At 39.7% G+C, this 27,843-nt stretch overlaps 2 protein-coding genes across 4 annotated transcripts in view; one reads left to right on the forward strand and one right to left on the reverse strand.

The window, feature by feature from the left end:
- Window positions 1–27,843, forward strand: part of LOC127832601 (uncharacterized) — a 51,878-nt gene that overhangs the window by 19,002 nt on the left and 5,033 nt on the right. Inside the window, exons 2-3 of one of the 2 annotated variants that reach the window (XM_052358123.1) lie at window positions 16,366–16,564; window positions 17,009–17,404. In XM_052358123.1, coding sequence (XP_052214083.1) covers window positions 16,366–16,564; window positions 17,009–17,247 — 438 coding nt within the window. In that variant the 3' untranslated portion in view covers window positions 17,248–17,404. Of the gene's footprint in view, window positions 1–16,365; window positions 16,565–17,008; window positions 17,405–27,843 lie in introns of those variants that run through there. The other variant, XM_052358122.1, reaches the window with a different exon arrangement.
- On the reverse strand, window positions 3,404–25,865 carry LOC127832600 (uncharacterized). Of its 2 annotated transcripts, XM_052358121.1 has the most exons (6): window positions 25,760–25,865; window positions 9,294–9,380; window positions 7,947–8,128; window positions 6,285–6,393; window positions 4,610–4,720; window positions 3,404–4,140 (listed from the first exon to the last, which is right to left on the reverse strand). In XM_052358121.1, the coding sequence occupies exons 2-6, from the start codon at window positions 9,355–9,357 to the stop codon at window positions 3,845–3,847; spliced, it is 762 nt and encodes a 253-aa protein (XP_052214081.1). In that variant the 5' UTR covers window positions 9,358–9,380; window positions 25,760–25,865; the 3' UTR covers window positions 3,404–3,844. The 2 variants fall into 2 exon arrangements, with proteins under 2 accessions (XP_052214081.1, XP_052214080.1); XM_052358120.1 differs by lacking the exon at window positions 25,760–25,865 and having other exon boundaries at window positions 9,294–9,996.

Here is a 27,843-nt window from a genome sequence, read left to right on the forward strand (position 1 = left end):
GTACAATTCTCTAGTTTTAATCCACAACTGCTGATTTACTAATAAGCTAAAAACTGAATTTTACTATGTATGTCCATATAAGTATGTTCGTTGATTGGTTTCGATCACACAAAAGACTCTTATTATATTTGTTGAATTCGATATTGTAATGTTCCTATCGGTATTTTGCTTTTTTATGCCCCCGAAGGAGGGCATATAGTGATCGGACCGTCTGTCTGTCTTTCCGTCACACTTTGCATTTAGGTTTCGTATTAAGGTTTCGAAAAATGCTCATAACTTCTATGTCGCTTCAGATAGCAACTTGATGTTTGGCATGCATGTGTATCTCATGGCGCTGCACATTTTGAGTGATGAAAGGTCAAGGTCAATGCCCCCCTTCCAAGGTCAAAGATCAAATTTATGGCTTCAACGCGGCGCAGAAGGGGTCATTGTGTTTCTGACAAACACATCTCTTGTTTATTATATTGGATATACACTATTAATATTTGACGTGTAGATACCGATTTTGAATTTCGCTTGAAATGAATGATATATGACTTCGATAAGTGTAAAGTGTAATGAAGCGCATTTATGTTGTAATTAATTTAAAAAAAATCGCAGAGTTCCAATAGCTAGAGTTTTGTTATGATAAAAAATCTAGGGTCAATATACATACCATTGAGCCGCGCAGGAAAACCAGACATAATGCATATGCGTAAAGTGTCGTTCCAGACTAGCCTGTTCAATCCGCACGGGTTTATTTAGGACAACAATAATTTCCACATAAACTAGACTTTAGATAAGAAGAGACTTCCTTAAAACGAAAAATTCCATAATGGTGAAAAGTGTCGTCCCCTTTACGTTCATGCATTAAGCACGGTTTTACCAGAGCGCGGCGTATCATAGCTGTTTCGACTAACCGGTTCGCTTTTGATATAAAACCCCGTTTTGAATGCGTATTTATTCTAAGTTGTAAGTCTCATGTTTTCTATGGATGTGTGTCTTGGACGACACAATACCCACATGCATTAAGCACGGTTTAATGGTGAAAAGTGTCGTCCCCTTTACGTTCATGCATTAAGCCCGGTTTTATGGTGAAAAGTGTCGTTCCCTTTACGTTCATGCATTAAGCACGGTTTTCCCACAGCGCGGCGCATCTTCGCTGTTTCGACCAACCGGTTCGCTTTTGATATAAAAACACGTTTTAATTCGTATTTATTGTAAGTTGTAAGTCTCCTGTTTTCTATGGATAAATGTCTCTGAGGACACAATACGCACATGTATATTAGCCCCGTTTTCCCAAAGCGGAGCCCACAGCGAGAATATTCGGTGAGTGTAGGATAAACATAAAGTGTATCATGCAATGCTTAGAAACAGAGGAGTACTTGGCTTGGCGAGCATTCTTAAATTCATCATTAATCAATTGTCACCGTATAAACTCACATATTTCCTATTATTTAATATTTGTTTTATTGTTTGATTGATGTTTATTAAAAAAATGTGTTTTTAGTGCAAATGTCATCTTTTGGTTTGACGTCACCTCGGAATACAAATCGTTATTAAAATGTTTTTACTGTACTTAATTATACGATCGATTTGGCTGTGGTAATTGGATACAATTATGTAGACTTTCAGCTAATCATTAATCCAGGACAGAATGTGCAAATAAACTGATCTTTTTTAGGACTTGTAAGTCTGTGTCTTTGTACAAGTAAACCGGTTTGGTCAGCTTAGCTTGTCTCATGTTAGTTCTGTAGGTTACCTGGTCACGGTGATAGGAATTATAACGATAAATAACGTAACACTCAAAATTCGGCAGAATAAAACAACACAAATGAAGATTTTGTCTCCATGTTGTTCGTATACGTGTTTGAGAATTATGTGCTTTGAAATATGGCCAAACATTTTAGAGACATGTAGTTGGAAACAAAAAAATCTCTGACATCGATTTATTTATAAATGAATATGTTCACCGTTCCACCCAACTGTAAAAAGGGGATCACCCGTCACACAAAACCGTTACGCAAGTCAATAAAGTACATTAGGGGAGATCATTGTTATGGATTTGCATACATTAATACAAATTGGTCTCCCTTGCGTTGATAGTCGTACAATATTACACAGTAGTTAACGAACATAGTTTTCCATGTAGCCATTAATGGGAATCATCAAATGGTTAACTTAAAATTGGCTTCTGACATGACACGATTCGCGTTTTCGCGCTTTTCATTTTACACGTGTTGCGATAAATCATAAAAATTTGAAAGACAAATGTAATGGATGCAGTTGAAGTTTAAGCAAGCGATCCCCGAATAGATATTTTGGGCATTACAGACAGTTTAGTAAAGTTATCGCAACTTTTGAAATGCAACCTCACTGCAAGGTTGCATTGTATTTTATTTCGTCATTAAGAGTATGTTATTGAGGGAGGGGGGGGGGCAGCAAATTTCAGATTTGGGCATATTTTGAAGTTTGTCATTAAATGCTTTATATTGATAAATGTAAACATTGGGTCTTAAAAGCTCCAGTAAAAAATCAAGAATAAAATTAAAAAAAGCAAAAAAGTAGCCGGTACCAGGGCTCGAACCAGTGAACCCCGGAGTCCTGGAATTAGTCTGAAGTAAAAACGCATTAGTCCACTCGGCTATTTCGCCGGGTTTACACACTTTGAGTATTTTATATAAGCAATCTTCGTAGTTTCGTAAATTTAAACGACAACAACAGAACTCTCCAAATTATTCTTTATAATTTTTAGGTTTTCAAAACGTCAAAAATACATATAATGTCTATATTGGACTATGGTAAATGTTCAGTAATATTGTTTGCTCACAAATATCATAACTAAAAAGAAAATTTGCGAATCTGAAACAATTTTTTTCAATTTAATCAATTTACCAAACCATGAAAAGATCCCTTTAAGTAAGCGGAAGACATTTAATACATGTGCAATGTAATTTGAAACCCCTAATGCAGCAGAAGTTTTCGGAGTGCACAGACATATTTGAATTTCGAAAATCTGACATTGAGATAAGCAACAAATAAAACAAAAACCACTTAAATCCAATCCATTTTTGAGTAGGCAGTTTAGAAATATGCAATGAAAACAAACACACGTTTTAAGAATATTATCAAAACTGTACATACTGGAGTGGTATGCGACTGTATAAGGTAACGAAATATTGGTTCATTTTCTTCGAGGTAATGTCAGATGAATAAAACAACTACCGGCAATTTAAAGAATTGAACAATTTGATTGAAACCCCACTTTCAAAAGCAGACAAAATCTGCGATTTCAAAATCTAGTATGAGTCAAAAGCTACCGGAGACCGAGGAAACATAACTCCTATTAATAAAAACCTTTCAATTTCTTTAAACAATTGGCAAATGTAAATAAGAAAAAAAACAATCTTAATTCAGTTTTGTTTTTGATGCCAGTTAGACTTTTTGGAGATTTGACGTTCTTCCAATTACTGTGGTTCCCGATCTTATTGATGCGACTGGAGCCAACCAAATCGGGAGATAAAAACTACATGTTAAATCAGGTTTAGTGAAGCAAACGAGTCAATCGAAAGAAAAGACAAAGTCATGTAAATCGCAAAAACGGTATCACTGTTTGCAGTTAAACATAATTGTTATTTATTCGAATAGTTGTTAAATATGCATAGATAAAAAAAACTTCTCCTACAAGTGACAAAATACAAATCTTAATCCATATACACCGCCGCACTTTAGTGTATTGTCAAATAAAATTACAATGAAATAAACGACAGGTTTCCAAGACATCGCTGTTATATGTGAATTGCAGAACCAAAACAGAATTATCGGCGGAACACATCATTTGTTACAAAAGACTTCCCCTCTGTAATCAAAAAACATCAAAGCCCGCCATTAAGCTACACAGACGCACGTTGCACTTTCTTGACGACTTGCACGTCACCACAAACGCGTTGCATTCTCCGATAGTGTAACACTTGAACGCGCAGTCCGTCTCGTGTATGACGTCAACGGTTGCTAGGTGATGTACACCGGAAGTCTCCATGTTGATTTTTTCGAGGATCGGCGGACGCAGACGCTCAAATATCGTCTGCTCAGGATTCTTGTTCAGGTACATGAATTCGGACGTCACATTCATACCGTCGGGTACGTACAGTTTTTGGACGGCTATCGTGAACAGAAAAATGACCCAACCACTTATTGTTGAACGATATTGAAATTTCTCAAATAAGACATTCAGTACAAATATTGTAATTTGATTAATGAGATCAAGCCCAAAGGTACAAACTGCTTTAAGTTGAAATAGCTGCGATTATATTACAGTTTTATATAATAATAACTATCAAAATCGTGTTCTATATTAGGAAACCATTATACTTAAGAGAGAAATGCCACCACCAGTCACATTTAAAACGACAACATATAACGGATACATCTGTTGTTATTTTGGAATCGTTACGAGTTTTAAGTGAACATGTACTGAATAGAAAATACACGGCGTACCGTTATTAGAATGTCTAATTCTAAACATTAAAAACCACATGCTCCCCTCCACACAAAAAGCGTATTTTTCCATTGCCCTTTATAAGTAATCGGGGATTGTAAGAGTGCGAGCGACATTTATGACGTCACTTACGTTTCTTGCAGATGAACGCATTGAGTGTGACGTCACAATCCAGAAACAAAATCGTAGAGTCTTCTGCTAACGAAACGCAGAGCTCATCTGTAACTTCCGGTGACTGAAAGTCTGTCACAAAACAACGGAAAAACAACAAAGTGACTCGTATGCGTTTAATCCAAAATCACGCGAAAGAAGTTATCATAGCTTGCATACTAGTATGTCATCACGGATATGTGCATCTTATTGTAAATATTTAATAAAAGCGTACAATTTAAAAACAAAAACCCCGCTAAAACGATATATATATGTGATTTGTTTTATTCGCAATAATAATCTAATAAGTAACAAATGTGCAGGATTGAAGTTCTACATGGAATTATTTCCATCACCTATTTACAATCATACACTCATTTTCATGTGCAGCCCAAAAGGCATATCAGCCTTAGTATGTTTGATAATAAAATGGTGCATTTAAACCGGTGATAATTGCTGGACATAACTCGCGACTTTAGCAATCGCAATAACCAAGTATTTTTCACGAACATAAGTCACGCTCTTTTAAACGGTGTTTAATATATTTGAGTAACGTGTCGTCAGAGATTAGCCTGTGCAGTCCGCAGTAACGTGTCGTCAGAGATTAGCAGTCCGCAGTAACGTGTCGTCAGATATTAGCCTGTGCAGTCCGCAGTAACGTGTCGTCAGAGATTAGCCTGTGCAGTCCGCAGTAACTTGTCGTCAGAGATTAGCCTGTGAGTAACGTGTCGTCAGAGATTAGCCTGTGAGTAACTTGTCGTCAGAGATTAGCCTGTGAGTAACGTGTCGTCAGAGATTAGCCTGTGCAGTCCGCAGTAACGTGTCGTCAGAGATTAGCCTGTGAGTAACGTGTCGTCAGAGATTAGCCTGTGCAGTCCGCAGTAACGTGTCGTCAGAGATTAGCCTGTGCAGTGCGCAGTAACTTGTCGTCAGAGATTAGCCTGTGAGTAACGTGTCGTCAGAGATTAGCCTGTGCAGTCCGCAGTAACGTGTCGTCAGATATAAGCCTGTGCAGTCCGCAGTAACGTGTCGTCAGAGATTAGCCTGTGCAGTGCGCAGTAACTTGTCGTCAGAGATTAGCCTGTGAGTAACTTGTCGTCAGAGATTAGGCTGTGAGTAACGTGTCGTCAGAGATTAGCCTGTGAGTAACGTGTCGTCAGAGATTAGCCTGTGAGTAACGTGTCGTCAGAGATTAGCCTGTGAGTAACGTGTCGTCAGAGATTAGCCTGTGAGTAACGTGTCGTCAGAGATTAGCCTGTGCAGTCCGCAGTAACGTGTCGTCAGAGATTAGCCTGTGCAGTCCGCAGTAACGTGTCGTCAGAGATTAGCCTGTGAGTAACGTATCGTCAGAGATTAGCCTGTGCAGTCCGCAGTAACGTGTCGTCAGAGATTAGCCTGTGCAGTCCGCAGTAACGTGTCGTCAGAGATTAGCCTGTGCAGTCCGCATAAGCTTATCACGGACGATACTTTTCGCTTTAATGGATGTGTTCGTTTAGAAAAACCGGTTTAGGCGGAAAGTGTCTTCCCTGATTAGCCTTTGCAAACTACACAGGCTAATCTGGGATGACATTTTCGCACATACATTAAGTCTGTTTTCACAGAGCAAGGCTTAAATAGAACCGCCTCAAGATGCATGTCCAACATTACGCTACCATACCTTTGAGAAGCTCCACCGAACCGGAACCGTCAAGCCACACCCATTTTTTGTTGACCACGCCCCCTGTTGGAACTGCACCAATCCACGCCATGCGCTCTTTGACATCCAACTAAAAACACACAGAAAGTATAATCATTCTAAAAAATGAGCCATGTTTTGGTAAAACTAGGCTTAATGCATGTGTAACTGTGTCGTCTCAGATAAGCTTGTGAAGTCAGTACAGGCAATTCAGGGACAACATTTTACGCTTTTATGAAATTTGTCTTGTAAATGAAGTCTTTTCTAAACGAAAATTGTGTAAACTAAGGCTGAAACTGTCGTAACTGATAAGCCTATGTGGACTTCAAATGCTAATCTGTGACGACACTTTACGCACATGCACATGCGTCAAATCCAGTTTTTTTCCATAGCGAGGCTAAATAATAACACAAATCAAAAGCGTATCACCGTTCCATTCTCAGGCTCCAGCCTAAATAACAAACTAAAAAATAATGCCTTCGTCCATCGGCATTTATATTCAATGTACAACGTATCTGACTCTTTTCTGGAGACGGACGTCTTTTTTTTCGTTAATCTTTATTTGATTGCACCTCATAAACGTTTTACTAATCAAACACAAATAATTGCTGCAGCTTCTACCACTAAATAGAAATGTTTGTACTTGTAATTGCTTTATTTTATAAGAATAGTAGCTCGACATGTCGGGTGTTATACATGCACTGCGTTCATCATTAAATATAAATACAATTAATGCAATAAAGCACACATATTTTTTTGTTTTCTAAGCTTTAGGATTAATACGTGACAACTTATTGAAAACGTTTACAACGCACGTTCGTCCATTGTGCGTTGTAAATCCTTTTGAAACATACAACTCAACAATTCTTGGGCCCCTTACAAGTCTCATTCGCGCTCTCTCCAACATGATAAGCGTCAACCAAGTCGATGGAGTTAAGATCTAAACCAACCTTTATTTTGTTCACTGATCCTTAAAGGCATGAACACACAATCCGGGTAGAGTCGTAAGAATTCTTAACTAAACAAATTATCACAGTAATCCAAGTTTTTTTTATTGAGCGTTTATTTAAGAAGCATTTACAGCGACTTCCGTATGGCTCAGTCATTACTATGCAAACACAACTACAGCAAGTTGCGCGTTGATTCCTACTTAGTTCAATAACAATGTTGACAAGATCGAACCGCTGCTGGTATTTACAGAATGTTAGCAAACACAGGAAAGTAAGCAATAATAAAGTGGAACAATCTCATTTGAGCTTCTCTCTGGCAAAGCGGAGTTCCATACGTGTGCGTAAAGTGTCGATTCAGGTTAGCATGTGCAGTTCGTACACGCTTATTTGGGCCGAAACGTTCAGAATATATTTTTGATTTTCATTTACAAAACACTATCTGCAAACAAAAAATTCCATAAAATCAGAAAGTGTCTTCCCTGGTTAGCCTGAACAGACTGCACAGGCTCATGTGGGACGATACATTAGGAATATGCATTAAGGCCGGTTTTCCCACAGCGCGGCTAAATTAGATTCTGCCAAAACGGATAAAACATGTTTAAAATAATTGTTTTGACAATGTATAGTGGATTTGGACTTTCAATTTGACCAGACAAAGCTTCAAAAAGGGATAAATTAAGATAAATATTGTTACTTCATTTAGCAGTTTGAGCACAAACTCCGCCTCGTCCTGGTCCCACAGTGACGTCAGCACGGAACCCTTGAGGTCACAGATCGCTTTGGCGCTGTCGAAGTGCACGCGCGCGTTGATTACGTGGTAGCAGTAGTCGTTTCGGTGGAACCAAGCCGTCTGACATCCCTCAGGACCCAGAGTCTCTATTTAAATAATAATTGAGATGCGCTCTGGGAAAACGGGGCTTAATGCACATGCGTCAAGTGTCGTCCCAGATTAGCTGTTCACACAGGTTATTCAGGGGCAAATCTTTCTGTCAAAACTGGATTTTCTCTGAGAACAGACTTCCTTTAAACGAAATAAGTACCACAAAAGCGGAATGTGTCGTCTCTGATTAGCCTGTGCAGACTGCACAGTCTAACATGGGGCGACACATTACGCACATGCTTAAAACCCCGTTTTAGTCGCTGCGGTGGTCCCAGACCGTCTGCAATCCCTCAGGATCCAGAGTCTCTATTAAAATAATAACGGGGCTTAATGCATATGCGTAAATTGTCGTCCCAGATTAGCCGTTATTCAGGGACAAAACTTTCTACCGCAATTGGATTTCCGCAAAGAAGAGACTTCGTTTCAACGAAATAAATACCATAAAAGCGGAATGTGTCGTCCCTTATAAGACAGTGCAGACTGCACAGTCTAATGTGGGACGACACATTACGCACATGCATAAAAACCTGTTTTAGTCGCTGCGGTGGACCCAGGCCGTCTGAAATCCCTGGGAACAAGGGTCTGTTATCAATAATAAATACTTTGATATTATAGCAAAAGACACATTTATTATACATATATGCAACCATAAATATGTAATGCAACCATATAATTTAAAATTTTGATCATCGCTGTGGGAAAACGGGATTAATGTATTTGCGTTAAGTGTCGTCCGAGATAAGCCTGTGCAGTCCGCACAGGTTAATCCGGGTCGCCAGTTTTCGCATAGACTGGTTTTTCGTTTAGAAGAGACTTCCTTTAAGCGAAACATTACAATAAAGCGGAAAATGTCGTCTTTTATAAGCCTGTGCGGGCTGCACAGGCTCATCCGGGACGACACTCTACGCATATGCATTAAGTCCTGTTTTATCAGAGTGTGTCTCGATTAACTTTAAGGAGTAGTCACTGCGGTAACGCCAAAAGGTTCCTGGCTTGCTTCGAGACCTGTAAATCATTTATAGTGTCTCTTTTTAAACTTTAAACGTAAGTTTTGCTATTCCTTTTTCATCATACAATTATATAACGAGAATATGTTAGGTTCATAATAATTGCATTCATCATCTAAGAGTGCAGTGCAATATTGAAGAACCATTCACTTACCAGAGGTTGTTGAATAGATTTCCGCCCAAATCCAGACCGTTAGAAAATGCGCAACGCTCTTCATTTTCAATCCATGTTGTCTACATTCTATAATAATTAGAATGAGAATGAGATAATCACTTCAATGTCAATTAAAACGTATGTAGTGTTATCACATCTTTTTATAAAAGTCGAGCTTCGTGGAGTGAATATTTTAAATTACATTTTATTTTGTTTTATTGAAGATTGTTTGTATAGTAACGCTTTCCTTTTATACAAATATTTATATTCGAGGCTCTATTGTTTAATCTAGTTAACATATTGTTAAACGAGAATTACCGTCACTTCAAAATCCAACAAACGGATATCATGTTATTATTGAACAATTATTCCAAATAGCAGTTAAGTTAACGATTTTATATTGATTTTAGAACTGTTTCAAAATGTCAGCATAAAATCATATACGATAACACTGAATTTCCATTTGAATTATGAACATCAAGTTCCATTTTATACGAAATATCCACGAACACCAGACATCGCAATTAGGAGCCAACCTGTTATTCGGCGCTAGATATGACATTTCATTTGGCGATGGGGAAGACTCTAATTTCCCCGGTTTATTACGGCAATTCCCAATATTGTGTTTGATTTCCTGTCTTGTAGAATGCCAGAACAAAATGATCGATGGGTCCTTACCATCACATGACAAGAACTGATGGAAGGTAATTTTGCGTCATTGCTGGTGAATGTAGATATATGTAATAGGTATGTACAATATACCGAAAACATTTTAGAGAAGGGGTTTAATACATGTTCCTGTACTGCCGTCCCAGATTAGTCGGTGGGGTCCGCACGGGATTATCAAGGAGGACACCTTCCGCCTAAACTGAATATTCTGATAGAAGACACTTCTTATAAACGAAAAATTGCATTAAAGTGGAAAGTGTCGTCCCTGATTAGCCTGTGTAGACTGCACAGGCTTAATTGGGACGATACTTCACGTAAATCATTAAGGCCTGTTTTCCCAGTGCGAGACTCACCTCTATGTGATGGATATGCAAAATATACTAAATACATTTTTGAACGGTATATACAATTATATACAGGGTGTGATTAAATGTAATACCATATATACATATATACACATTATCTAGCGTCATAAATTGAATTTTTCGGACACAGTTAGTTTTCGGATACTCTCTTAATATAGCCCCCAAAATATTAAACGTTTTGTTGATCTTTTTCATTTCTTTGAGTCAGTGTATTGAATTGAGAGGGGCGGTGAAAAGGCATATAGCAACTTAGGTAAAATGTTATTATAATGAGTTTTTAATGAATGCATATTTTGTCCAATAGATGAAAATAGTATCATGTTTCGTTGTTTTTATTTGTAAAAATTTGTGATTAAAACAATTTCTTGAACTAATGATCATCGTTCTGTGGAAACTGCGTTAAATGCATTTGTGAAAAGTACCGTCCCAAATAAGCCTGCGCAGTCCGAGCGGGCTAAACGACACTTTCCGCCTAAACTGGATTTTCGTTAAAAAGGGATTTTTTTGTAAACGAAAAGTACTTTAAACACGGAAAGTGTCGTCTCTCACTAGCCCGGGCAGACTATACAGGCTAATCTGGGACGGCACTTTCCACACATGCATTAAGCCCAGTTTAGCCAGACCGAGGCTCTACTAAGAGTTGTGGTCAATTAAATATCCTACTACATCCGACCAATTCCGATCTTCAGACTTGTCACAATATTTCTGCCGTTACCAATATCTATTTCATACTTCATTATGGATCAAATCGTTTGACTGCTGATTTTTTTAAGAAATCGTTTGTTTTTTTGTGAGAGCGTTTTTTGTTTTATGTAGACACCGTCCGATTTCTCTTTAGCAACTATCAACAATATTATCAAACAAGCAGTGCAATATACATCTTCAAAAAACGTAATATTTGAAAATTATTCTTGCGTAAATGACATGTTTGACATAATATGTTTTCATTGAAACGCATCTCATAACCTTTCTCAATTTGTGTGACCCGGAACTTGGCTTAAATACGACTGTGAATGCGTGTTTATATTTTTCAAAACATTTTATTCTGTTCGTTAATGACATCGGTATAAGCAAACATTTACTTAAGATGTGAAGAGGACCCGTACGTAATTCGTTAAAGATGACATAGATTGAAAGAGGTATAGTGAAATAAGTTCGGTGGGCAAGTTAATCATGATAATATGAATGAACTCAAATTAAAGCATAAAGTGGTGGACTACTAACAGGAGGTTTGTGGGTCCGATTGTCAACACGATCACAATCCTTGCGTAAGGATTTGTTGTGAATATTTTTTCGACGGCCATTCTGCTCCTACCTCTGACGCATGTAGGTTGAGTTATAAGTAACGTGCAAATGTGAACGTAGTACATGTAGTTCCGGTAAACCAGCTTACGGCCGCACCATGACTGCAATGCTGTTGAAAACGGCAAAACATCCAAACACACAAACAGCAGAACACTTCTCCACCATTACAACATGCGTATTATAGTTTAGTTTAGTGAACTGTCATTTATTTTTGACTTTCTTTTTCCAAAATATTTAAACCACGCTCTGGGAAAACGAGGCTTAAAGCATATGCGTAAAGTACGGACGAAATTTCAGTGTAAACTAGAATTTCGCTAAGAACACACTTCCTATAAGTGTAGTCGATGTGCTGATTCCACAGGTTATAAATCCCCCTAGAAGAGGAAAGTGTGGTCGATGGGCTGATTCCACAGGCTATAAATCCCCCTTGAAGAGGAAAGTGTGGTCGATGGGCTGATTCCACAGGTTATAAATCCCCCTAGAATAGGAAAGTGTAGTCGATGGGCTGATTCCACAGGTTATAAATCCCCCTAGAATAGGAAAGTGTGGTCGATGGGCTGATTCCACAGGCTTATAAATCCCCCTAGAAGAGGAAAGTGTAGTCGATGGGCTGATTCCACAGGCTATAAATCCCCCTAGAAGAGGAAAGTGTAGTCGATGGGCTGATTCCACAGGTTATAAATCCCCCTAGAAGAGGAAAGTGTGGTGGATGGGCTGATTCCACAGGTTATAAATCCCCCTAGAAGAGGAAAGTGTAGTCGATGGGCTGATTCCACAGGCTTATAAATCCCCCTAGAAGAGGAAAGTGTAGTCGATGGGCTGATTCCACAGGTTATAAATCCCCCTAGAATAGGAAAGTGTAGTCGATGGGCTGATTCCACAGGTTATAAATCCCCCTAGAATAGGAAAGTGTGGTCGATGGGCTGATTCCACAGGCTTATAAATCCCCCTAGAAGAGGAAAGTGTAGTCGATGGGCTGATTCCACAGGCTTATAAATCCCCCTAGAAGAGGAAAGTGTGGTCGATGGGCTGATTCCACAGGCTTATAAATCCCCCTTGAAGAGGAAAGTGTGGTCGATGGGCTGATTCCACAGGCTTATAAATCCCCCTAGAATAGGAAAGTGTAGTCGATGGGCTGATTCCACAGGCTTATAAATCCCCCTAGAATAGGAAAGTATAGTCGATGGGCTGATTCCACAGGTTATAAATCCCCCTAGAATAGGAAAGTATAGTCGATGGGCTGATTCCACAGGTTATAAATCCCCCTAGAATAGGAAAGTGTAGTCGATGGGCTGATTCCACAGGTTATAAATCCCCCTAGAAGAGGAAAGTGTAGTCGATGGGCTGATTCCACAGGTTATAAATCCCCCTAGAAGAGGAAAGTGTGGTCGATGGGCTGATTCCACAGGCTTATAAATCCCCCTAGAATAGGAAAGTGTAGTCGATGGGCTGATTCCACAGGCTTATAAATCCCCCTAGAAGAGGAAAGTATAGTCGATGGGCTGATTCCACAGGCTTATAAATCCCCCTAGAATAGGAAAGTGTGGTCGATGGGCTGATTCCACAGGCTTATAAATCCCCCTAGAATAGGAAAGTGTGGTCGATGGGCTGATTCCACAGGCTTATATTAGACAACACTTTATCCACATGCATTAAGACCCGTTTTCCGAGAGCGCGGCTCACACATTCTTATTAGCAATAACGAGGTTAATTGCATCGGAGCGGAACAGGCAAAACTACATACCCACAATTCACACCGTTAACACAAAAAACTGCAAAATATCGCTTGTATTGCTTGCATCAGGGTTAAAAATTAAAGCACACTTTTCGGCATTTGTTTACAACAAAATGGAACGTTCGATAAATATTCCATGCGTCGGCATTATGCTTTTTTTCGTTTCTTTGTTTCTTATTGTGTGCTTCAAACTTCAAGAACTCTTTGAATACATTTGTAAAACCAAACAGCATCCTTCATTTATAAACATTGTTGATTTTTTCATTGCTCTCTTTTGCCAATTAGTCAATGCGAAAAGCGCGTAAACCTACAATAAATTGTAACAACATGGGCGTATCGATATGATGTGTGGACTCGTTTATTGTAATTCGTGAGCTCGACGTACATCACAACTTGGGTGTTAGTACAAAAATGTATGTACAAGTGTATATGTCTATTCTTGTCTATGCTTCTATACGGACAACTACATTTTGGACATAGTGTCTTGTTTTCATATTTAGTTCCGTTGCGGTTGTTGAGAAATTCTTATGTGTAAGAATTTACACCAACATCTGCTTATACATGTACAATAAACAGCAACTATTGTAGAAATCAAAGCAAAGTGAAAACAGAAAAACAGTTCAGAAATTGCTATACTAGTAAATGTAAATATCGTCATCGTATAAAGGATAGTACCTAATACTATCAAACCGATCGGACAAGCTTCCCATCAATTTGCCCTACATAATTTAAAATTAGTCAAAGGAATCAACAGAAAAAGGGTCTGCCACAGATTGTTTTTATGAACTGCGTTCTGTTATGTTTTTGCTAACAAGGTCTTTCATGACAGATTTAATGAAATGATATTACATGGTCTAATATACAAGAGCTGGCCCAGTGTCATTTTTTGAAACGTGTTCTACTCATTAGATTATTTTTTTTTAATATTCGATCAATACAAAAGAATATTATACGTGAACTCGTCCCAAGTAATGTCGTACCAAAACCATAATCAACATCCATCTGAATAATAATTACTATCTTGTTATTGCGGTCCGCTTTTCGCACAGGCAAATATCTTGACAGCATTGCGGGAGAGACAGGTCTTTGTTTGATGGTGCTCCTTTCATGGATTTGGGTAATTGTTAAAGGAAAGTATAAAATGCGAGTCCTTCGAAAAGTCTCGTTACTCGACGACAAATCGTTTAAAAAAGTCTTCTCAACTTCTACCGGTACTTTTACTCAGCAAAGTGGTAAGTATTTTAAATTGCTCTTTGTATTTGCTTATTTAAGATTTTTTTTATTGATTTACTGTGTGTGTATATTTGTGCAGATGTTGTCGTTTTAATTCAATTTCAATTTTGAAGTGGCATTTGGCATTTTACATTCAACGCGTATGGATATTATTTTGATTTTGTATTTATCAAATGACTGCTTTTATTGTTGGTATCTTTTTTATTTTAATAAAAAAATCTATTCTATAGATTTTTTATTTTGTCCGATGTATGTACAACGTTCATTATTTATTAACCTATCGCGGTTACGAAACACCATAATTTTAGTTTTCAATGTGTGTACCTGTGGACTCCATGAATAGCAATAAGATAATAAATGCGCCTCGCTCTCGGAATACTGGGCTTAATTCGTGCGCGTAAAGTGTCGTTCCAGATTAGCCTGTTTAGTCCGTAAAGGCTAATCAGGGACGGAGAATTCCGCCTTAATTGGATTTTCGCTAAGAAGAGACTGCATTTTGTCTAGGTGTTTTCCACATTGTCCGGCGTTTTGCCTACTATGGCATGTCAACAGAAAACAATAGCAAAGTTAAATGTTAAATTTTAAAACTACCTGATCTATCGAATTACCAGTTTAAATGTCATTATTCCAAATACATGTGATCACATTGACGTGTATGTGACCTAACACATGACTCAACTGTGTGGAACATATCTCTTATAACCATTCTAATTTCCTTTATGCCGTATGTGTGCATGTTTAAGTCAATGCCGTTTCTATTAATCGAATCAAAGGATTGCGACGAGTCTACAACAATGAAATACGCTCGCTCATTTTCATATAAATTGTATTGCACAAGTATAAACATTTAAGTGTGTATGAAGTACCACTGCTATTCCCATGCTCACTATTTGTAACGATACGGTAGTTGTGTACAATTAGAATTACACCTCTTAAACTGGGATAAGGTTCGGACGTTCTATATTTTATTTCTCACGGAAGTAGATGCCTTAGACATTTCTTAGTACAAGAGTAATAATGCGCTTAAACGATCTATTGTGTACTTGTACATTTAGCCTCGCTCCTGGAAAACGGGGTTTAATGCATGTGGGTAAAGTGTCTTACAAGCTAAGCCTGTGCAGGCCGCACAGGCTTATATTTGACGCATCAACTGGACTTCGCTAAGAAGAGACTTCCTTAAAACGAAAACTACAATAATAGTGGGAAGATTCGTCCCTGATTTTACCATGCGAACTACACTGACTTATCTGGGACGACACACTAGTATTGATCAACGTTATTCCTGAGCGATGATCTTTCGTATAGAAATAAAATGTGTACTTTCCATGCGCGTGTTGGGTAAAGATCTCATAGTAGGATCCGATGCACGGTCAAATTAAACTACTGAAACATTTTGGAAACAACACGGGAACAAAATATGTGTCCGTTATAATCATCGCCGGAAGTTCAATAGTGATTCTCGCAATAAGGTTATTGCCAAGGGAGGTTACATAGTAAAAAGGCCAATTTAACATTGAAATGTCAGCTTGATTATTTAATTATTTGAGCTTAACCGAAACCGGGTGGACAACCGAAATAATGTGGGTCCTATGGCCATCTGTGAACACAATGTGGGTCCTATGGCCATCTGTGAACACAATGTGGGTCCTATGGCCATCTGTGAACATTCATTGATAATTAATTAATTTCGCGTCGTAGTGGTGCGTTATAGAGATTCTGTAATGGGCACAGAACATTCTATCAAAACATATCTCATATTTTACAGATCAAAATGCGTTGCCTTTTTGTGCTGTGTGTGGTTGGTCTTGCAATGAACGTGTCTGCCAAGGCCACCGGTGACGCCACAAAGTCATCCGCCGGAGATGTGCCTGCAGTTGAGGCTCCCGCAGTGGATACTGGGAAGGGGACCGCGGCTCCCACAGACGCAGCCGAGGCAAAATCAGCCAATGGCAACGCTTACGCATGTAAGTATTTATTGAATGCTATATATTACATCACTGGTGTTCTTATTGCATAACTTTATTAAATTTATGCGTACATGTATATATACAGTTTTATGTTAGATGGCACAATAACGTGTGGGTACGCGCTCAGTTCTGGGTATGGGTAACTGCTTTCCCACCTAGAATCGATTATTGCATTATCGATGCCGAGTGGTTTTGACATTGTTTCACCATCCACAAAACTGTCAATGCTATATACGGTTTATACGTTCTATAGAATAAGAAAAACAGTTTCAGAACAAAATACACAAAAAAATCTGTCATCACCATCGCTTCCATAGCTACTATAATTATTGTTCTTATTCCTATTGATCTATTACTGAAAATATGTATGGAATGATTGCTACTCTATGCTGCTAATATTATATTGAAATAAGAATAATATTCGACCGTTTTTATATATAGACGGAAAGAACAAGAAGCCGGAATGCAAGGGACTCTGCCCCGAATCGACCCTTCAGATCTGTGTCAACGTAGACGCTGCCGACACCGAAAGGGTCAGCGCCCTGATGAGTCTGATGAACGGAGACGCCGCAGTTGAGGCTGCAATCGCTGTTGCTGCCGCAGATGAGACGAAGTCTGACAAATCTGCTTCCGGTTCCGGCAAATCCGCAAGCGAGGAGAGCGGCTCGAAATCGGCCTAGAGCGACAACAACTGAGGCACTCGATTCGGATGGACAACATTTCGGAATTTTTTTATTTTATGTTTATTTTTATATTGAATTTAATTTTAATCGCGCACATTATAGTCAAACCTATATGATCTTTTTATTGCACGTGTGAATAAAGAATGAAGCAGCACACATGTTTTTGCCAATTTAGTTTCCCCAAGTATATACTTCGTCAATGTATATTTTTAATTTACTATAGGATGTGGATACACATCCATTGAAAATGAACATCTAAACAAATATAATAAATTTAAGTGTAATGCAAGTTGACATTATAATCCGAATTATATGAGAGTTTTAGTATTCTCAGATTGAAAAATATATGTTTATGCTAACTATCTGATTATGCAATTGACTGGCTTGCAAACAACAGGTACTTGGGTATATTGAAATCTCTTTAGCGGAATTTTGTGTATATGTTTAAAAGCTTACATAACTGGCATCTTAATTGCTTATCTATGGTAACATCAAAATTCAACATAATGATAAAAGTAATAATAACACGTAGACTTTTGGGAAGAACCATTTATTGGAAATATTTAAAAATAAATTCATTGCATGTTTTTTAGTAGGAGGATGAGGCGTCTAAAAACTAAATAATGCACTAATCATCAATATTACTTTTGAAAATGGAATGTAACTTCTGCTCATCTTAAATTCAGCGACAGACATTGAATATATAAGCACAATAATTTAAACCCCTTTACGGGGATGAAGATATTTGGGACTGCACACACAAATTTGAATTCCGACATTATGACATTAACGATAAACTTCATATTTTTGAACAAAAATGGAAATGCATAACCTTTCATAACCCAGTCCAGTTGTCTTCTACCTAACTCTACGCAACTCATCTATAGGATTGATTATTACATTTAAAAATAACAGCATACACCACATGCAACCAAGAGAAAAAAAAACAGTATATCCTAGCATATCATGTATAATATGTGTTTGACATGATTACTGTTGTATTATACCACTTTTGTTCTTGCTTATGCACATATTTATATTGTATGTTTTTATATTAAATAAAAAAAAAGTATGACATTATGACGTTAGCAACAACTTAAGAATCCAGTCCATGTATGGGATGCACAGTTTTGGAAATCTGTAAAGAAAACAAACATCGTTTGAGAAAAAAACTTTTTAAGCATTTGCCAAAACTGTACGCAATCGAGTGTTGTGATAAGTATAAAGCTACAAAATATTATTTTATTGTGCCACTTTTCGCGAAGGTATGTTACATGAATTAAAGCAACGTATTTTACCAATCAAATAATTCGATTAGAACGTCATTTTCTAAAGCCGAACAAATCTGCGAATGCAAAAGCTAATTACCACGAAAAACGTCAATAGCGAACGAAGACCAGTGAAACATCACACATACTCATGGAAACCTTTCCAATTTTTTTATTAAACTATTGGAAAATACATATTAGATAATAATTAAACCATACATAGTGTGAAATGAATTGTGATCGTTTTGAGGGTTTCACTATTGGGGAAGATTTCGTATTTACGTAGGTTAAACGTGTGACCGGTTCGACTTGCCTCTACTTACTGTTGTTCCCGATCTTTATGATTCAACTGTAGTCAACCTTATCCGTAGATAACAGGTTCATAAGTTTTGGTGAAGCAAATGAACTTATAAATAAGAAAACACAACGGCATGTACATCACAAAAAGAAATTTTATTTTATATTTAAACGCACTCGTTATGTCGTCCAAGAGTTGTTAAAATATTATAACTAAATTAAAAAAATCTCCTCCTAGTGGCAAAATACAAATGCTAGCCCATGCACACTATACGCACATGCTTTAAGTCCTGTTTACCAAGTGCGAGGATCGTTTATATTAAACCAGAACCGATAAAATATGTTAATAAATAAATGTATCAATAATTAACACTGGCTAAATCGATTAACCGATTGTTCATATTTTCCACTGCAGAGCTCAGCGTTTCTATTTTGACACACATAATTTTCTTTCGTCGGTATTAAACTCTCATGGCGACTTAGCCATAAGGCAAACTTAACATCTACAAATATCAGCGTTCAATGACACTCGATGGAAACAAGATTCCAGTAGTCAATCAATCTTACGACCATCAGTATCGATATGTTGTCCGATCTGCCAAATTACCGAGAGACTTGCGTCTTCGCAGAAATGTTCGATGCTTTGATTGCATGAAGGGAATTAAACATCACGACATAAGATGAGTCTGGGAAAACTTGACTTAAGGCGTGTGAGAAAAATGTCGCCCCCTGATTAGCCTGTGCGGACGACACAGGCTAATCTGGGACGTCACTTAACGCACATGGATTAAGTCCCGTTTCCCCGAGCAAGACTAAAAAATTTCTCTCAGAATTTATCGTTGAATGTATACTTCTAGTGTGGTGAATGAATTTATGTTTCGTCATCGCTGTCAAATTTTTCTTCCTAAATATTACACATGTAATCAGTATACGACAAGAAAAAGAACTTTGCCTTCCTTTTATGTACGCTAAACACAGACATTAAAGAACATAACAAATGGCATTATGAAGATCCTCAACGAAACGAAAATCATATAAGAGGCAAACGGAAAACAAGGAATTTGAAACGACATTCTGGAACATAACATATGAACATAACTTGATTACAGTTTTGAACAAACGGCATGTACAGACATTATTTGTTCGAATTCCAAGTCGATATTAATCTATAATAATTTGTTGACTACAAACACTAAAAAAAAAGAAGAGCCTCGCTTTCAGAAAACGGGGCTTAATGCATATGTCGTCCCAGATATGCGCATGCTAATCAGGGACGAAACTTTCCACCCAAACTGGATTTTTGTTAAGGAGAGACTTTCATTAAACGAACAATTCCTTAAGCACGGAATTTACTGATAAGCCTGTGTGGACTGCACAAGCAAATCTGAGACGTACATGCATTAAGTCCTGTTTTCACAGAGCGAAGCTCATATCAATTTCGATCTAATATTTAAGATAGATACGCAAAAATCAGCCGCTTCATAGAAGTCTCAAACATAAAGTTCAAGCTTAAATATGACCCGAATTATCATTACCGAAGATAAATTACACAAAATAAAAATTCCATAGTTACAATAAAAATCGTTCTTGTAAAACTGGATTAAACAAAATTTCAGTTCGCATGTCTACTAAAGGACAACACTTAACGCATAGACTGAATTTTCGTTTAAATGAGACTTTCTTTAAATTAAACATCTATAACAGCGGAAAGAGTCGTTCCTGATATTTCTATGCGGTCTACACAGACTAATCTGGGACGACACTTAACACACATGTGTTAAGCACCATTTTCCCAGAGCGCGGCTTCATGACATTAAGTAGTAGTCTCGACGGTGGTCACAGCGCCCTGACATGCATTAAGCAACATTTTCCCAAGAGCGCGGCTCAATGACATTAAGCAGTAGTCTCGACGATGGTCACAGCGCCCTGACATGCATTAAGCACCCCAAGAACGCGGCTCAATGACATTAAGCAGTCGTCTCGACGGTGGTTACAGCGCCCTGACATGCATTAAGCACCCCAAGAGCGCGGCTCAATGACATTAAGCAGTCGTCACGACGGTGGTTACAGCGCCCTGACATGCTTTAAGCACCATTTTCCAAGAGCGCGGTTCAATGACATTTAGCAGTGGTCTCGACGGTGGTAACAGCGCCCTGACATGCATTAAGCACCATTTTCTCAGAGCGCGGCTCAATGACATTTAGCAGTCGTCTCGACGGTGGTCACAGCGCCCTGACATGCATTAAGCACCATTTTCCCAGAGCGCGGCTCAATGACATTCAGCAGTGGTCTCGACGGTGGTCACAGCGCCCTGACATGCATTAAGCACCATTTTCCCAGAGCGCGGCTCAATGACATTTAGCAGAGGTCTCGACGGTGGTCACAGCGCCCTGACATGCATCAAGCACCATTTTCACAGACCGCGGCTCAATGACATTTGGAAATTGTCTCGACGGTGGTCACAGCGCCATGACATGCATTAAGCACCATTTTCCCACAGCGTGGCTCAATGCCATTTAGCAGTTGTCTCGACGGTGTAAACAGCGCCCTGACATGCATTAAGCACCATTTTCCTAGAGCGCGGCTAAATGAAATTTAGCAGTGGTCTCGACGGGTGTCACATCGCCCTTACATGCATTAAGCACCATTTTCCAAAGTCGCGGCTCAATGACATTTAACAGTAGTCTCGACGGTGGTTACAGCGCCCTGACATGCATTAAGAACCATTTTCACTGAGCGCGGCTCATTGACATTTGGAAGTTGTCTCGTCTGTGGTCACAACGCACTGACATGCTTTAAGCACCATTTTCCCAGAGCGCGACCCAATGACATTAAGCAGTAGTCTCGACGGTGGTGACAGCGCCCTGACATTCATTTAGCACCATTTTCCCAGAGCGCAGCTTAGTGACCTCTAGCAGTAGTCACGTCGGTGGTAACAGCGCCCTGACATGCATTAAGCACCATTTTTCTAGAGCGCGGCTTAATGACATTTAGCAGTAGTAACGTCGGTGGTCACAGCGCCCTTACGTGCATTTAGAAACATTTTCCCAGATTGCGGCTCAATGACATTAAGCAGTCGTCTCGACGGTGGTCACAGCGCCCTGACATGCATTAAGCACCATTTTCCCAGAGTGCGGCTTAATGACATTAAGCAGTAGTCTCGACGGTGGTCACAGCGCCCTGCCATGCATTAAGCAACATTTTCCCAAAGACCGGCTCAATGACATTAAGCAGCCGTCTCGACGGTTGTCACAGCGCCCTGACATACATTAAGCACCATTTTCCCCAGAGCGCGGCTAAATGACATTTAGCAGTAGTCTCGATGGTGGTCACAGCTCCCTGGCATGCATAAAGCACCATTTTTCCAGAGCGCGGCTCAATGACATTTGGAAGTTGTCACGACGGTGGTAACAGAGGCCTGACATGCTTTAAGCACCTTTTCCCAGAGCGCGGCTCAATGACATTTAGCAGTAGTCTCGACGGTGGTTACAGCGCCCTGACATGCATTAAGCACCATTTTTCCAGAGCGCGGCTTTATCACATTTAGCAGTTGTCACGACGGTAGTCACCGCGCCCTGACATTCTTTAAGCACCATTTTCCCACACCACGGCTCAATGACATTTAACAGTAGTCTCGACGTTGGTTACAGCGCATTGACATGCATTTAGCACCATTTCCCAGAGCGCGGCTCAATGACATTTAGCAGTTGTCTCGTCGGTGGTCACAACGCAATGACATGCTTCAAGCACCATTTTCCCAGAGCGCGACCCAATGACATTAAGCAGTAGTCTCGACGGTGGTTACAGCGCCCTGACATGCATTAAACACCATTTTCCCAATGCGCAGCTTAATGACATTAAGCAGTCGTCTCGACGTTGGTTACAGCGCCTTGACATGCATTAAGCACCATTTTTCCAGGCTTTATGACATTTAGCAGTTGTCACGACGAAAGTCGACGCGCCCTGACATTCTTTAAGCACCATTTTCCAAGAGCGCGGCTCAATGACATTTAGAAGTAGTAACGTCGGTGGTCACAGCACACCGACATGCATTAAGCAACATTTTCCCAGAGCGCGGCTCAATGACATTAAGCAGTCGTCTCGACGGTGGTCACAGCGCCCTGACATGCATTAAGCACCTTTTTCCCAGAGCGCAGCTTAATGACATTAAGCAGTCGTCTCGACGGTGGTAACAGCGTCCTGACATGCATTAAGCACCATTTTCCCAGAGCGCGGCTTCATGACATTAAGCAGTAGTCTCGACGGTGGTCACAGCGCCCTGACATGCATTAAGCAACATTTTCCCAGAGCGCGGCTCAATGACATTAAGAAGCCGTCTCGACGGTGGTCACAGCGCCCTGACATGCATTAAGCACCCCAAGAGCGCGGCTCAATGACATTAAGCAGTTGTCACGACGGTGGTTACAGCGCCCTGACATGCTTTAAGCACCATTTTCCCAGAGCGCGGCTCAATGGCATTTAGCAGTGGACACAACGGTGGTTACAGCGCCCTTACATGCTTTAAGCACCATTTTCCAAGAGCGCGGCTCAATGACATTTAGCAGTCGTCTCGACGGTGGTCACAGCGCCCTAACATGCATTAAGCACCATTTTCCTAGAGCGCGGCTCAATGACACTTAGCAGTCGTCTCGACGGTGGTCACAGCGCCCTGACATGCATTAAGCACCATTTTCCCAGAGCGTGGCTCAATGACATTAAGCAGTCGTCTCGACGGTGGTCACAGAGCCCTGACATGCATTAAGCACCCCAAGAGCGCGGCTCAATGACATTAAGCAGTCGTCACGACGGTGGTTACAGCGCCCTGACATGCTTTAAGCACCATTTTCCAAGAGCGCGGCTCAATGACATTAAGCAGTCGTCTCGACGGTGGTCACAGCGCCCTGACATGCATTAAGCACCATTTTCACAGAGCGCGGCTCAATGACATTAAGCAGTAGTCACGACGGTGGTCACAGCGCCCTGACATGCATTAAGCACCCCAAGAGCGCGGCTCAATGACATTTAGCAGTCGTCTCGACGGTGGTCACAGCGCCCTGACATGCATTAAGCACCCCAAGAGCGCGGCTCAATGACATTAAGCAGTCGTCTCGACGGTGGTTACAGCGCCCTGACATGCATTAAGCACCCTAAGAGCGCGGCTCAATGACATTAAGCAGTCGTCTCGACGGTGGTTACAGCGCCCTGACATGCATTAAGCACCCCAAGAGCGCGGCTCAATGACATTTAGCAGTCGTCTCGACGGTGGTCACAGCGCCCTGAAATGCATTAAGCACCGTTTTCCAAGAGCGCGGCTCAATGACATTTAGCAGTCGTCTCGACGGTGGTCACAGCGCCCTGACATGCATTAAGCAACATTTTCCAAGAGCGCGGCTCAATGACATTTAGCAGTCGTCTCGACGGTGGTCACAGCGCCCTGACATGCATTAAGCACCATTTTCCCAGAGCGCGGCTTAATGACATTAAGCAGTTGTCTCGACGGTGGTCACAGCGCCCTGACATGCATTAAGCAACATTTCCCCAGAGCGCGGCTCAATGACATTAAGCAGCCGTCTCGACGGTGGTCACAGCGCCCTGACATGCATTCAGCAACATTTTCCCAGAGCGCGGCTCAATGACATTAAGCAGTCGTCTCGACGGTGGTCACAGCGCCCTGAAATGAATTATGCACCCCAAGAGCGCGGCTCAATGACATTAAGCAGTCATCACGACGGTGGGTACAGCGCCCTGACATGCATTAAGCACCCCAAGAGCGCGGCTCAATGACATTTAGCAGTCGTCACGACGGTGGTTACAGCGCCCTGACATGCATTGGGCACCCCAAGAGCGCGGCTTAATGACATTAAGCACTCGTCTCGACGGTAGTTACAGCGCCCTGACATGCTTTAAGCACCATTTTCCAAGAGCGCGGCTCAATGACATTAAGCAGTCGTCTCGACGGTGGTCACAGCGCCCTGACATGCATTAAGCACCCCAAGAGCGCGGCTCAATGACATTTAGCAGTAGTCACGACGGTGGTCACAGCGCCCTGACATGCATTAAGCACCATTTTCCAAGAGCGCGGCCCTATGACATTTAGCAATCGTCTCGACGTTGGTTACAGCGCCCTGACATGCTTAAAGCACCATTTTCCCAAAGCGCGACCCAATGACATTAAGCAGTAGTCTCGACGGTGGTCACAGCGCCCTGACATGCATTTAGCAACATTTTCCCCGAGACCGGCTCAATGACATTAAGCAGTACTAGTTAGTCTCGACGGTGGTTACAGCGCCCTGACATGCGTTCGGACCTAGTGTTTCTATCCGGTGAAGTTAGGTTGCGGATCATGTTAACAAACGCATGATAACTGATACTATCTCGATTGATAAGTCTTTTTCACAGATTTGCAAAAGACAATTTCTTTTGGATTTCAAAAAGTATGAAGATTTATACATCATATTTAAGAAAGCAAATTAATTCTTATGATTAATAAACAAAAACAAAAATCACTTCTCTTATATATTTAATCAATCGGAATAATTAAATAAAGCTTACGTAACGGGATAATATGTGTTTTACTTTCCTTGCATTTTAAAATATGCTGAATTTTATTAACCCAGTCAAAGCGCGTTAAATGTTGCTCCCAGAAATCCATGCTTCTAATTAGGTGAAAAAGTCATACCTAAAGTCTTGATATTATAACATTTTTTGATTATTGTGTTTGTGAATACATTAAATGACAAATGCGAAAATGTGTTAACATATCCCTGTAAATTAAAGTATATTGTGGTCATAATGACACACGGAGATATATTAAGATCATTATTTGACATGCATTTATATTGGGATAAAATTACGAGAACATTCATTGGAACTGCCTAAGTATTATAATAATAGTTTTCATCCTCAAACAGATTAGCTGCTATATTGAGGCACCCCTCACTTACCAGATGCGTCAGAATGGATTTCCACCAATATCCAGACCGTCAGAAAACGTGCAAATGTACTATTCACTTTCAATCCATGTTGTCTACATTTGACCTACTTTAGAATAGGAATGAGATAACCACTTCCATGCCGATTTAAAAGCATGATATTGTTATCAAATATTTTTTATAAAAGTCGAGCTTCGTGTAATTAATATTTCAAAATACATTTTATATTATCAAATTGTTTGTTTAGAAACGCAATCGTGTAATAAAATTATTTGATGTGCTCTTGTTTCAACTAGTAAACATTTTGTTAAAAGCGAATTACCGTCACTTTAAAACAACAAGAAACGGATATCGTGTTATTATTGACCCAATTATTTCAAAAAGCAATTAAATTAGCGAGTTGAGCACGATACCTAAAAAGTTTTCAAAATGTCAGCATCGAATCATACACGATAACACTGAATTTCCATTTAAATTATGAACACCAATGTCCATTTTATACGAAATATCCACGAACACCAGACATCGCAATTAGCAGCCAACCTGTTATTCGGCGCTAGATATGACACTTCATTGGGCGCAGTTCCCAATATTGTGTTTTGATTTCTTGTCTTGGTGGATGCCAGAACAAAATGATTGGATGGGTCCCTCCCGCTGCATGTCAAGAGGTGATGGAAGGTTATTTGGCGTCATTGACAGCGTATGTAGAGATAAGTTTCGTTCTGTGAATTTTTGCTTTAATGCATGTGCGTTAAGAGTCGGCATAGGTTAGCCTGTGTACTGCACACAGGCTAATCAATAATGACACTTTCCGGCGGTATTTTTCGTTTACAGAAGTCTCTGCTCAGGGAAACTCCAGTTAAGGCGGGAAATGTCGTCCCTGATTAGCCTGTGTGGATTGCATAGGTTTAAAGGGGCCTTTTCACAGATTTTGGCATGTTCTGAAGTTATTCATTGAATGATTTCTATTGATAAATGTAAACATTTGATCGTAAAAGCTGCAGTAAAAAAATAAAGAAAAAAATTTAAAAAAGGAAAAAAACTTTGCCGGAACCGGTTTCGAACCAGTGACCCCTGGAGTCCTGCCGAGGTCCTGAAGTAAAAACGCTTTAAAACCTCTCGGCTATTCTGCCGAGTATACATAGGTGACGTAATTTATACCTTATAAAAGCAATCTTCGTAGTGTCACAAAATTTAACGACAACAACAGAACTCTCCAAATTATTCAATCGTTTCGCGTTGCAACGCTTTATAATTTTTAGGTTTTAAAATCGTCAAAAGATGCATATAATGGCTATATCAGACCATGGTCAATGTTCAGTAATACTGTTTCCTCACAAATATCATAACTAAAACGAAAATTTGCGATTCTGAAACAACTTTTTTCAATTTTGTCAATTTACCAAAACGTGAAAAGGTCCCTTTAACTAGGAGCACATTTTACGCACATGCATTGAGCCCTGTTGTTGAAGAGCACCGCTCAATTGTAAACATGATTTTGGATCGAATCAGTTACTACTGATGATTTTTATTGTTATTATTGTTGGTATAATATAGACACTGTCCAATTTCTCTGCAGCAATGACCGACATATATTGCAAACAATCAACGCAACTTCGACTTAACTTCAGCTTATTATTATTGCGTTCATGTCATGTTATACTATATGTTTTCATTCAAATGTGTTTTCGTAACCTCAGATGATGTAAACCGGAACCTGGCCTAAAATATTAAAATGAAGACGTTTTTATATTTTACAAAAGGCTTTATTGTGTTCTTAAATGACATTGGTATAAGCAAATATTTACTTAAATGCGAAGGTTAAACGACCGGTAATTAACCTTCGCATTTAAGTAAATATTTGCTTATATTGCGGGTTCGAATTCGGCCCGGTCACATAATTTGCATGGAGATTTATTATGAATATTTTGTATTGCCTTTCTGCCGCGCTAAAGGAAAACGGGGTTTAATGCATGAATGTACAGTATTGTCACATATTTGCCTGTGCAGTTCAACAAGCAACACCTCGAGGCCACTTTCAGACTCAACTGGTGTTTCGCTCAGAAAAGACTTTTTTTACAGAAAACACACCATAC

This window comes from Dreissena polymorpha, chromosome 5 (genome assembly GCF_020536995.1).
Source record: "Dreissena polymorpha isolate Duluth1 chromosome 5, UMN_Dpol_1.0, whole genome shotgun sequence".
NCBI lineage: Eukaryota > Metazoa > Mollusca > Bivalvia > Myida > Dreissenidae > Dreissena > Dreissena polymorpha.

Bases quoted from the DNA above. Each gene is read 5' to 3' on its own strand.
- LOC127832600 (XM_052358121.1), bottom strand. From the start codon at position 9,357: ATGAAGAGCGTTGCGCATTTTCTAACGGTCTGGATTTGGGCGGAAATC. The intron at 8,129-9,293 runs GTAAGTGAATGG...TTATTTAAATAG, and splicing joins AATCTATTCAACAACCTCTG to AGACTCTGGGTCCTGAGGGA. The intron at 4,141-4,609 runs GTAAGTGACGTC...TGTTCACGATAG, and splicing joins TGCGTTCATCTGCAAGAAAC to CCGTCCAAAAACTGTACGTA.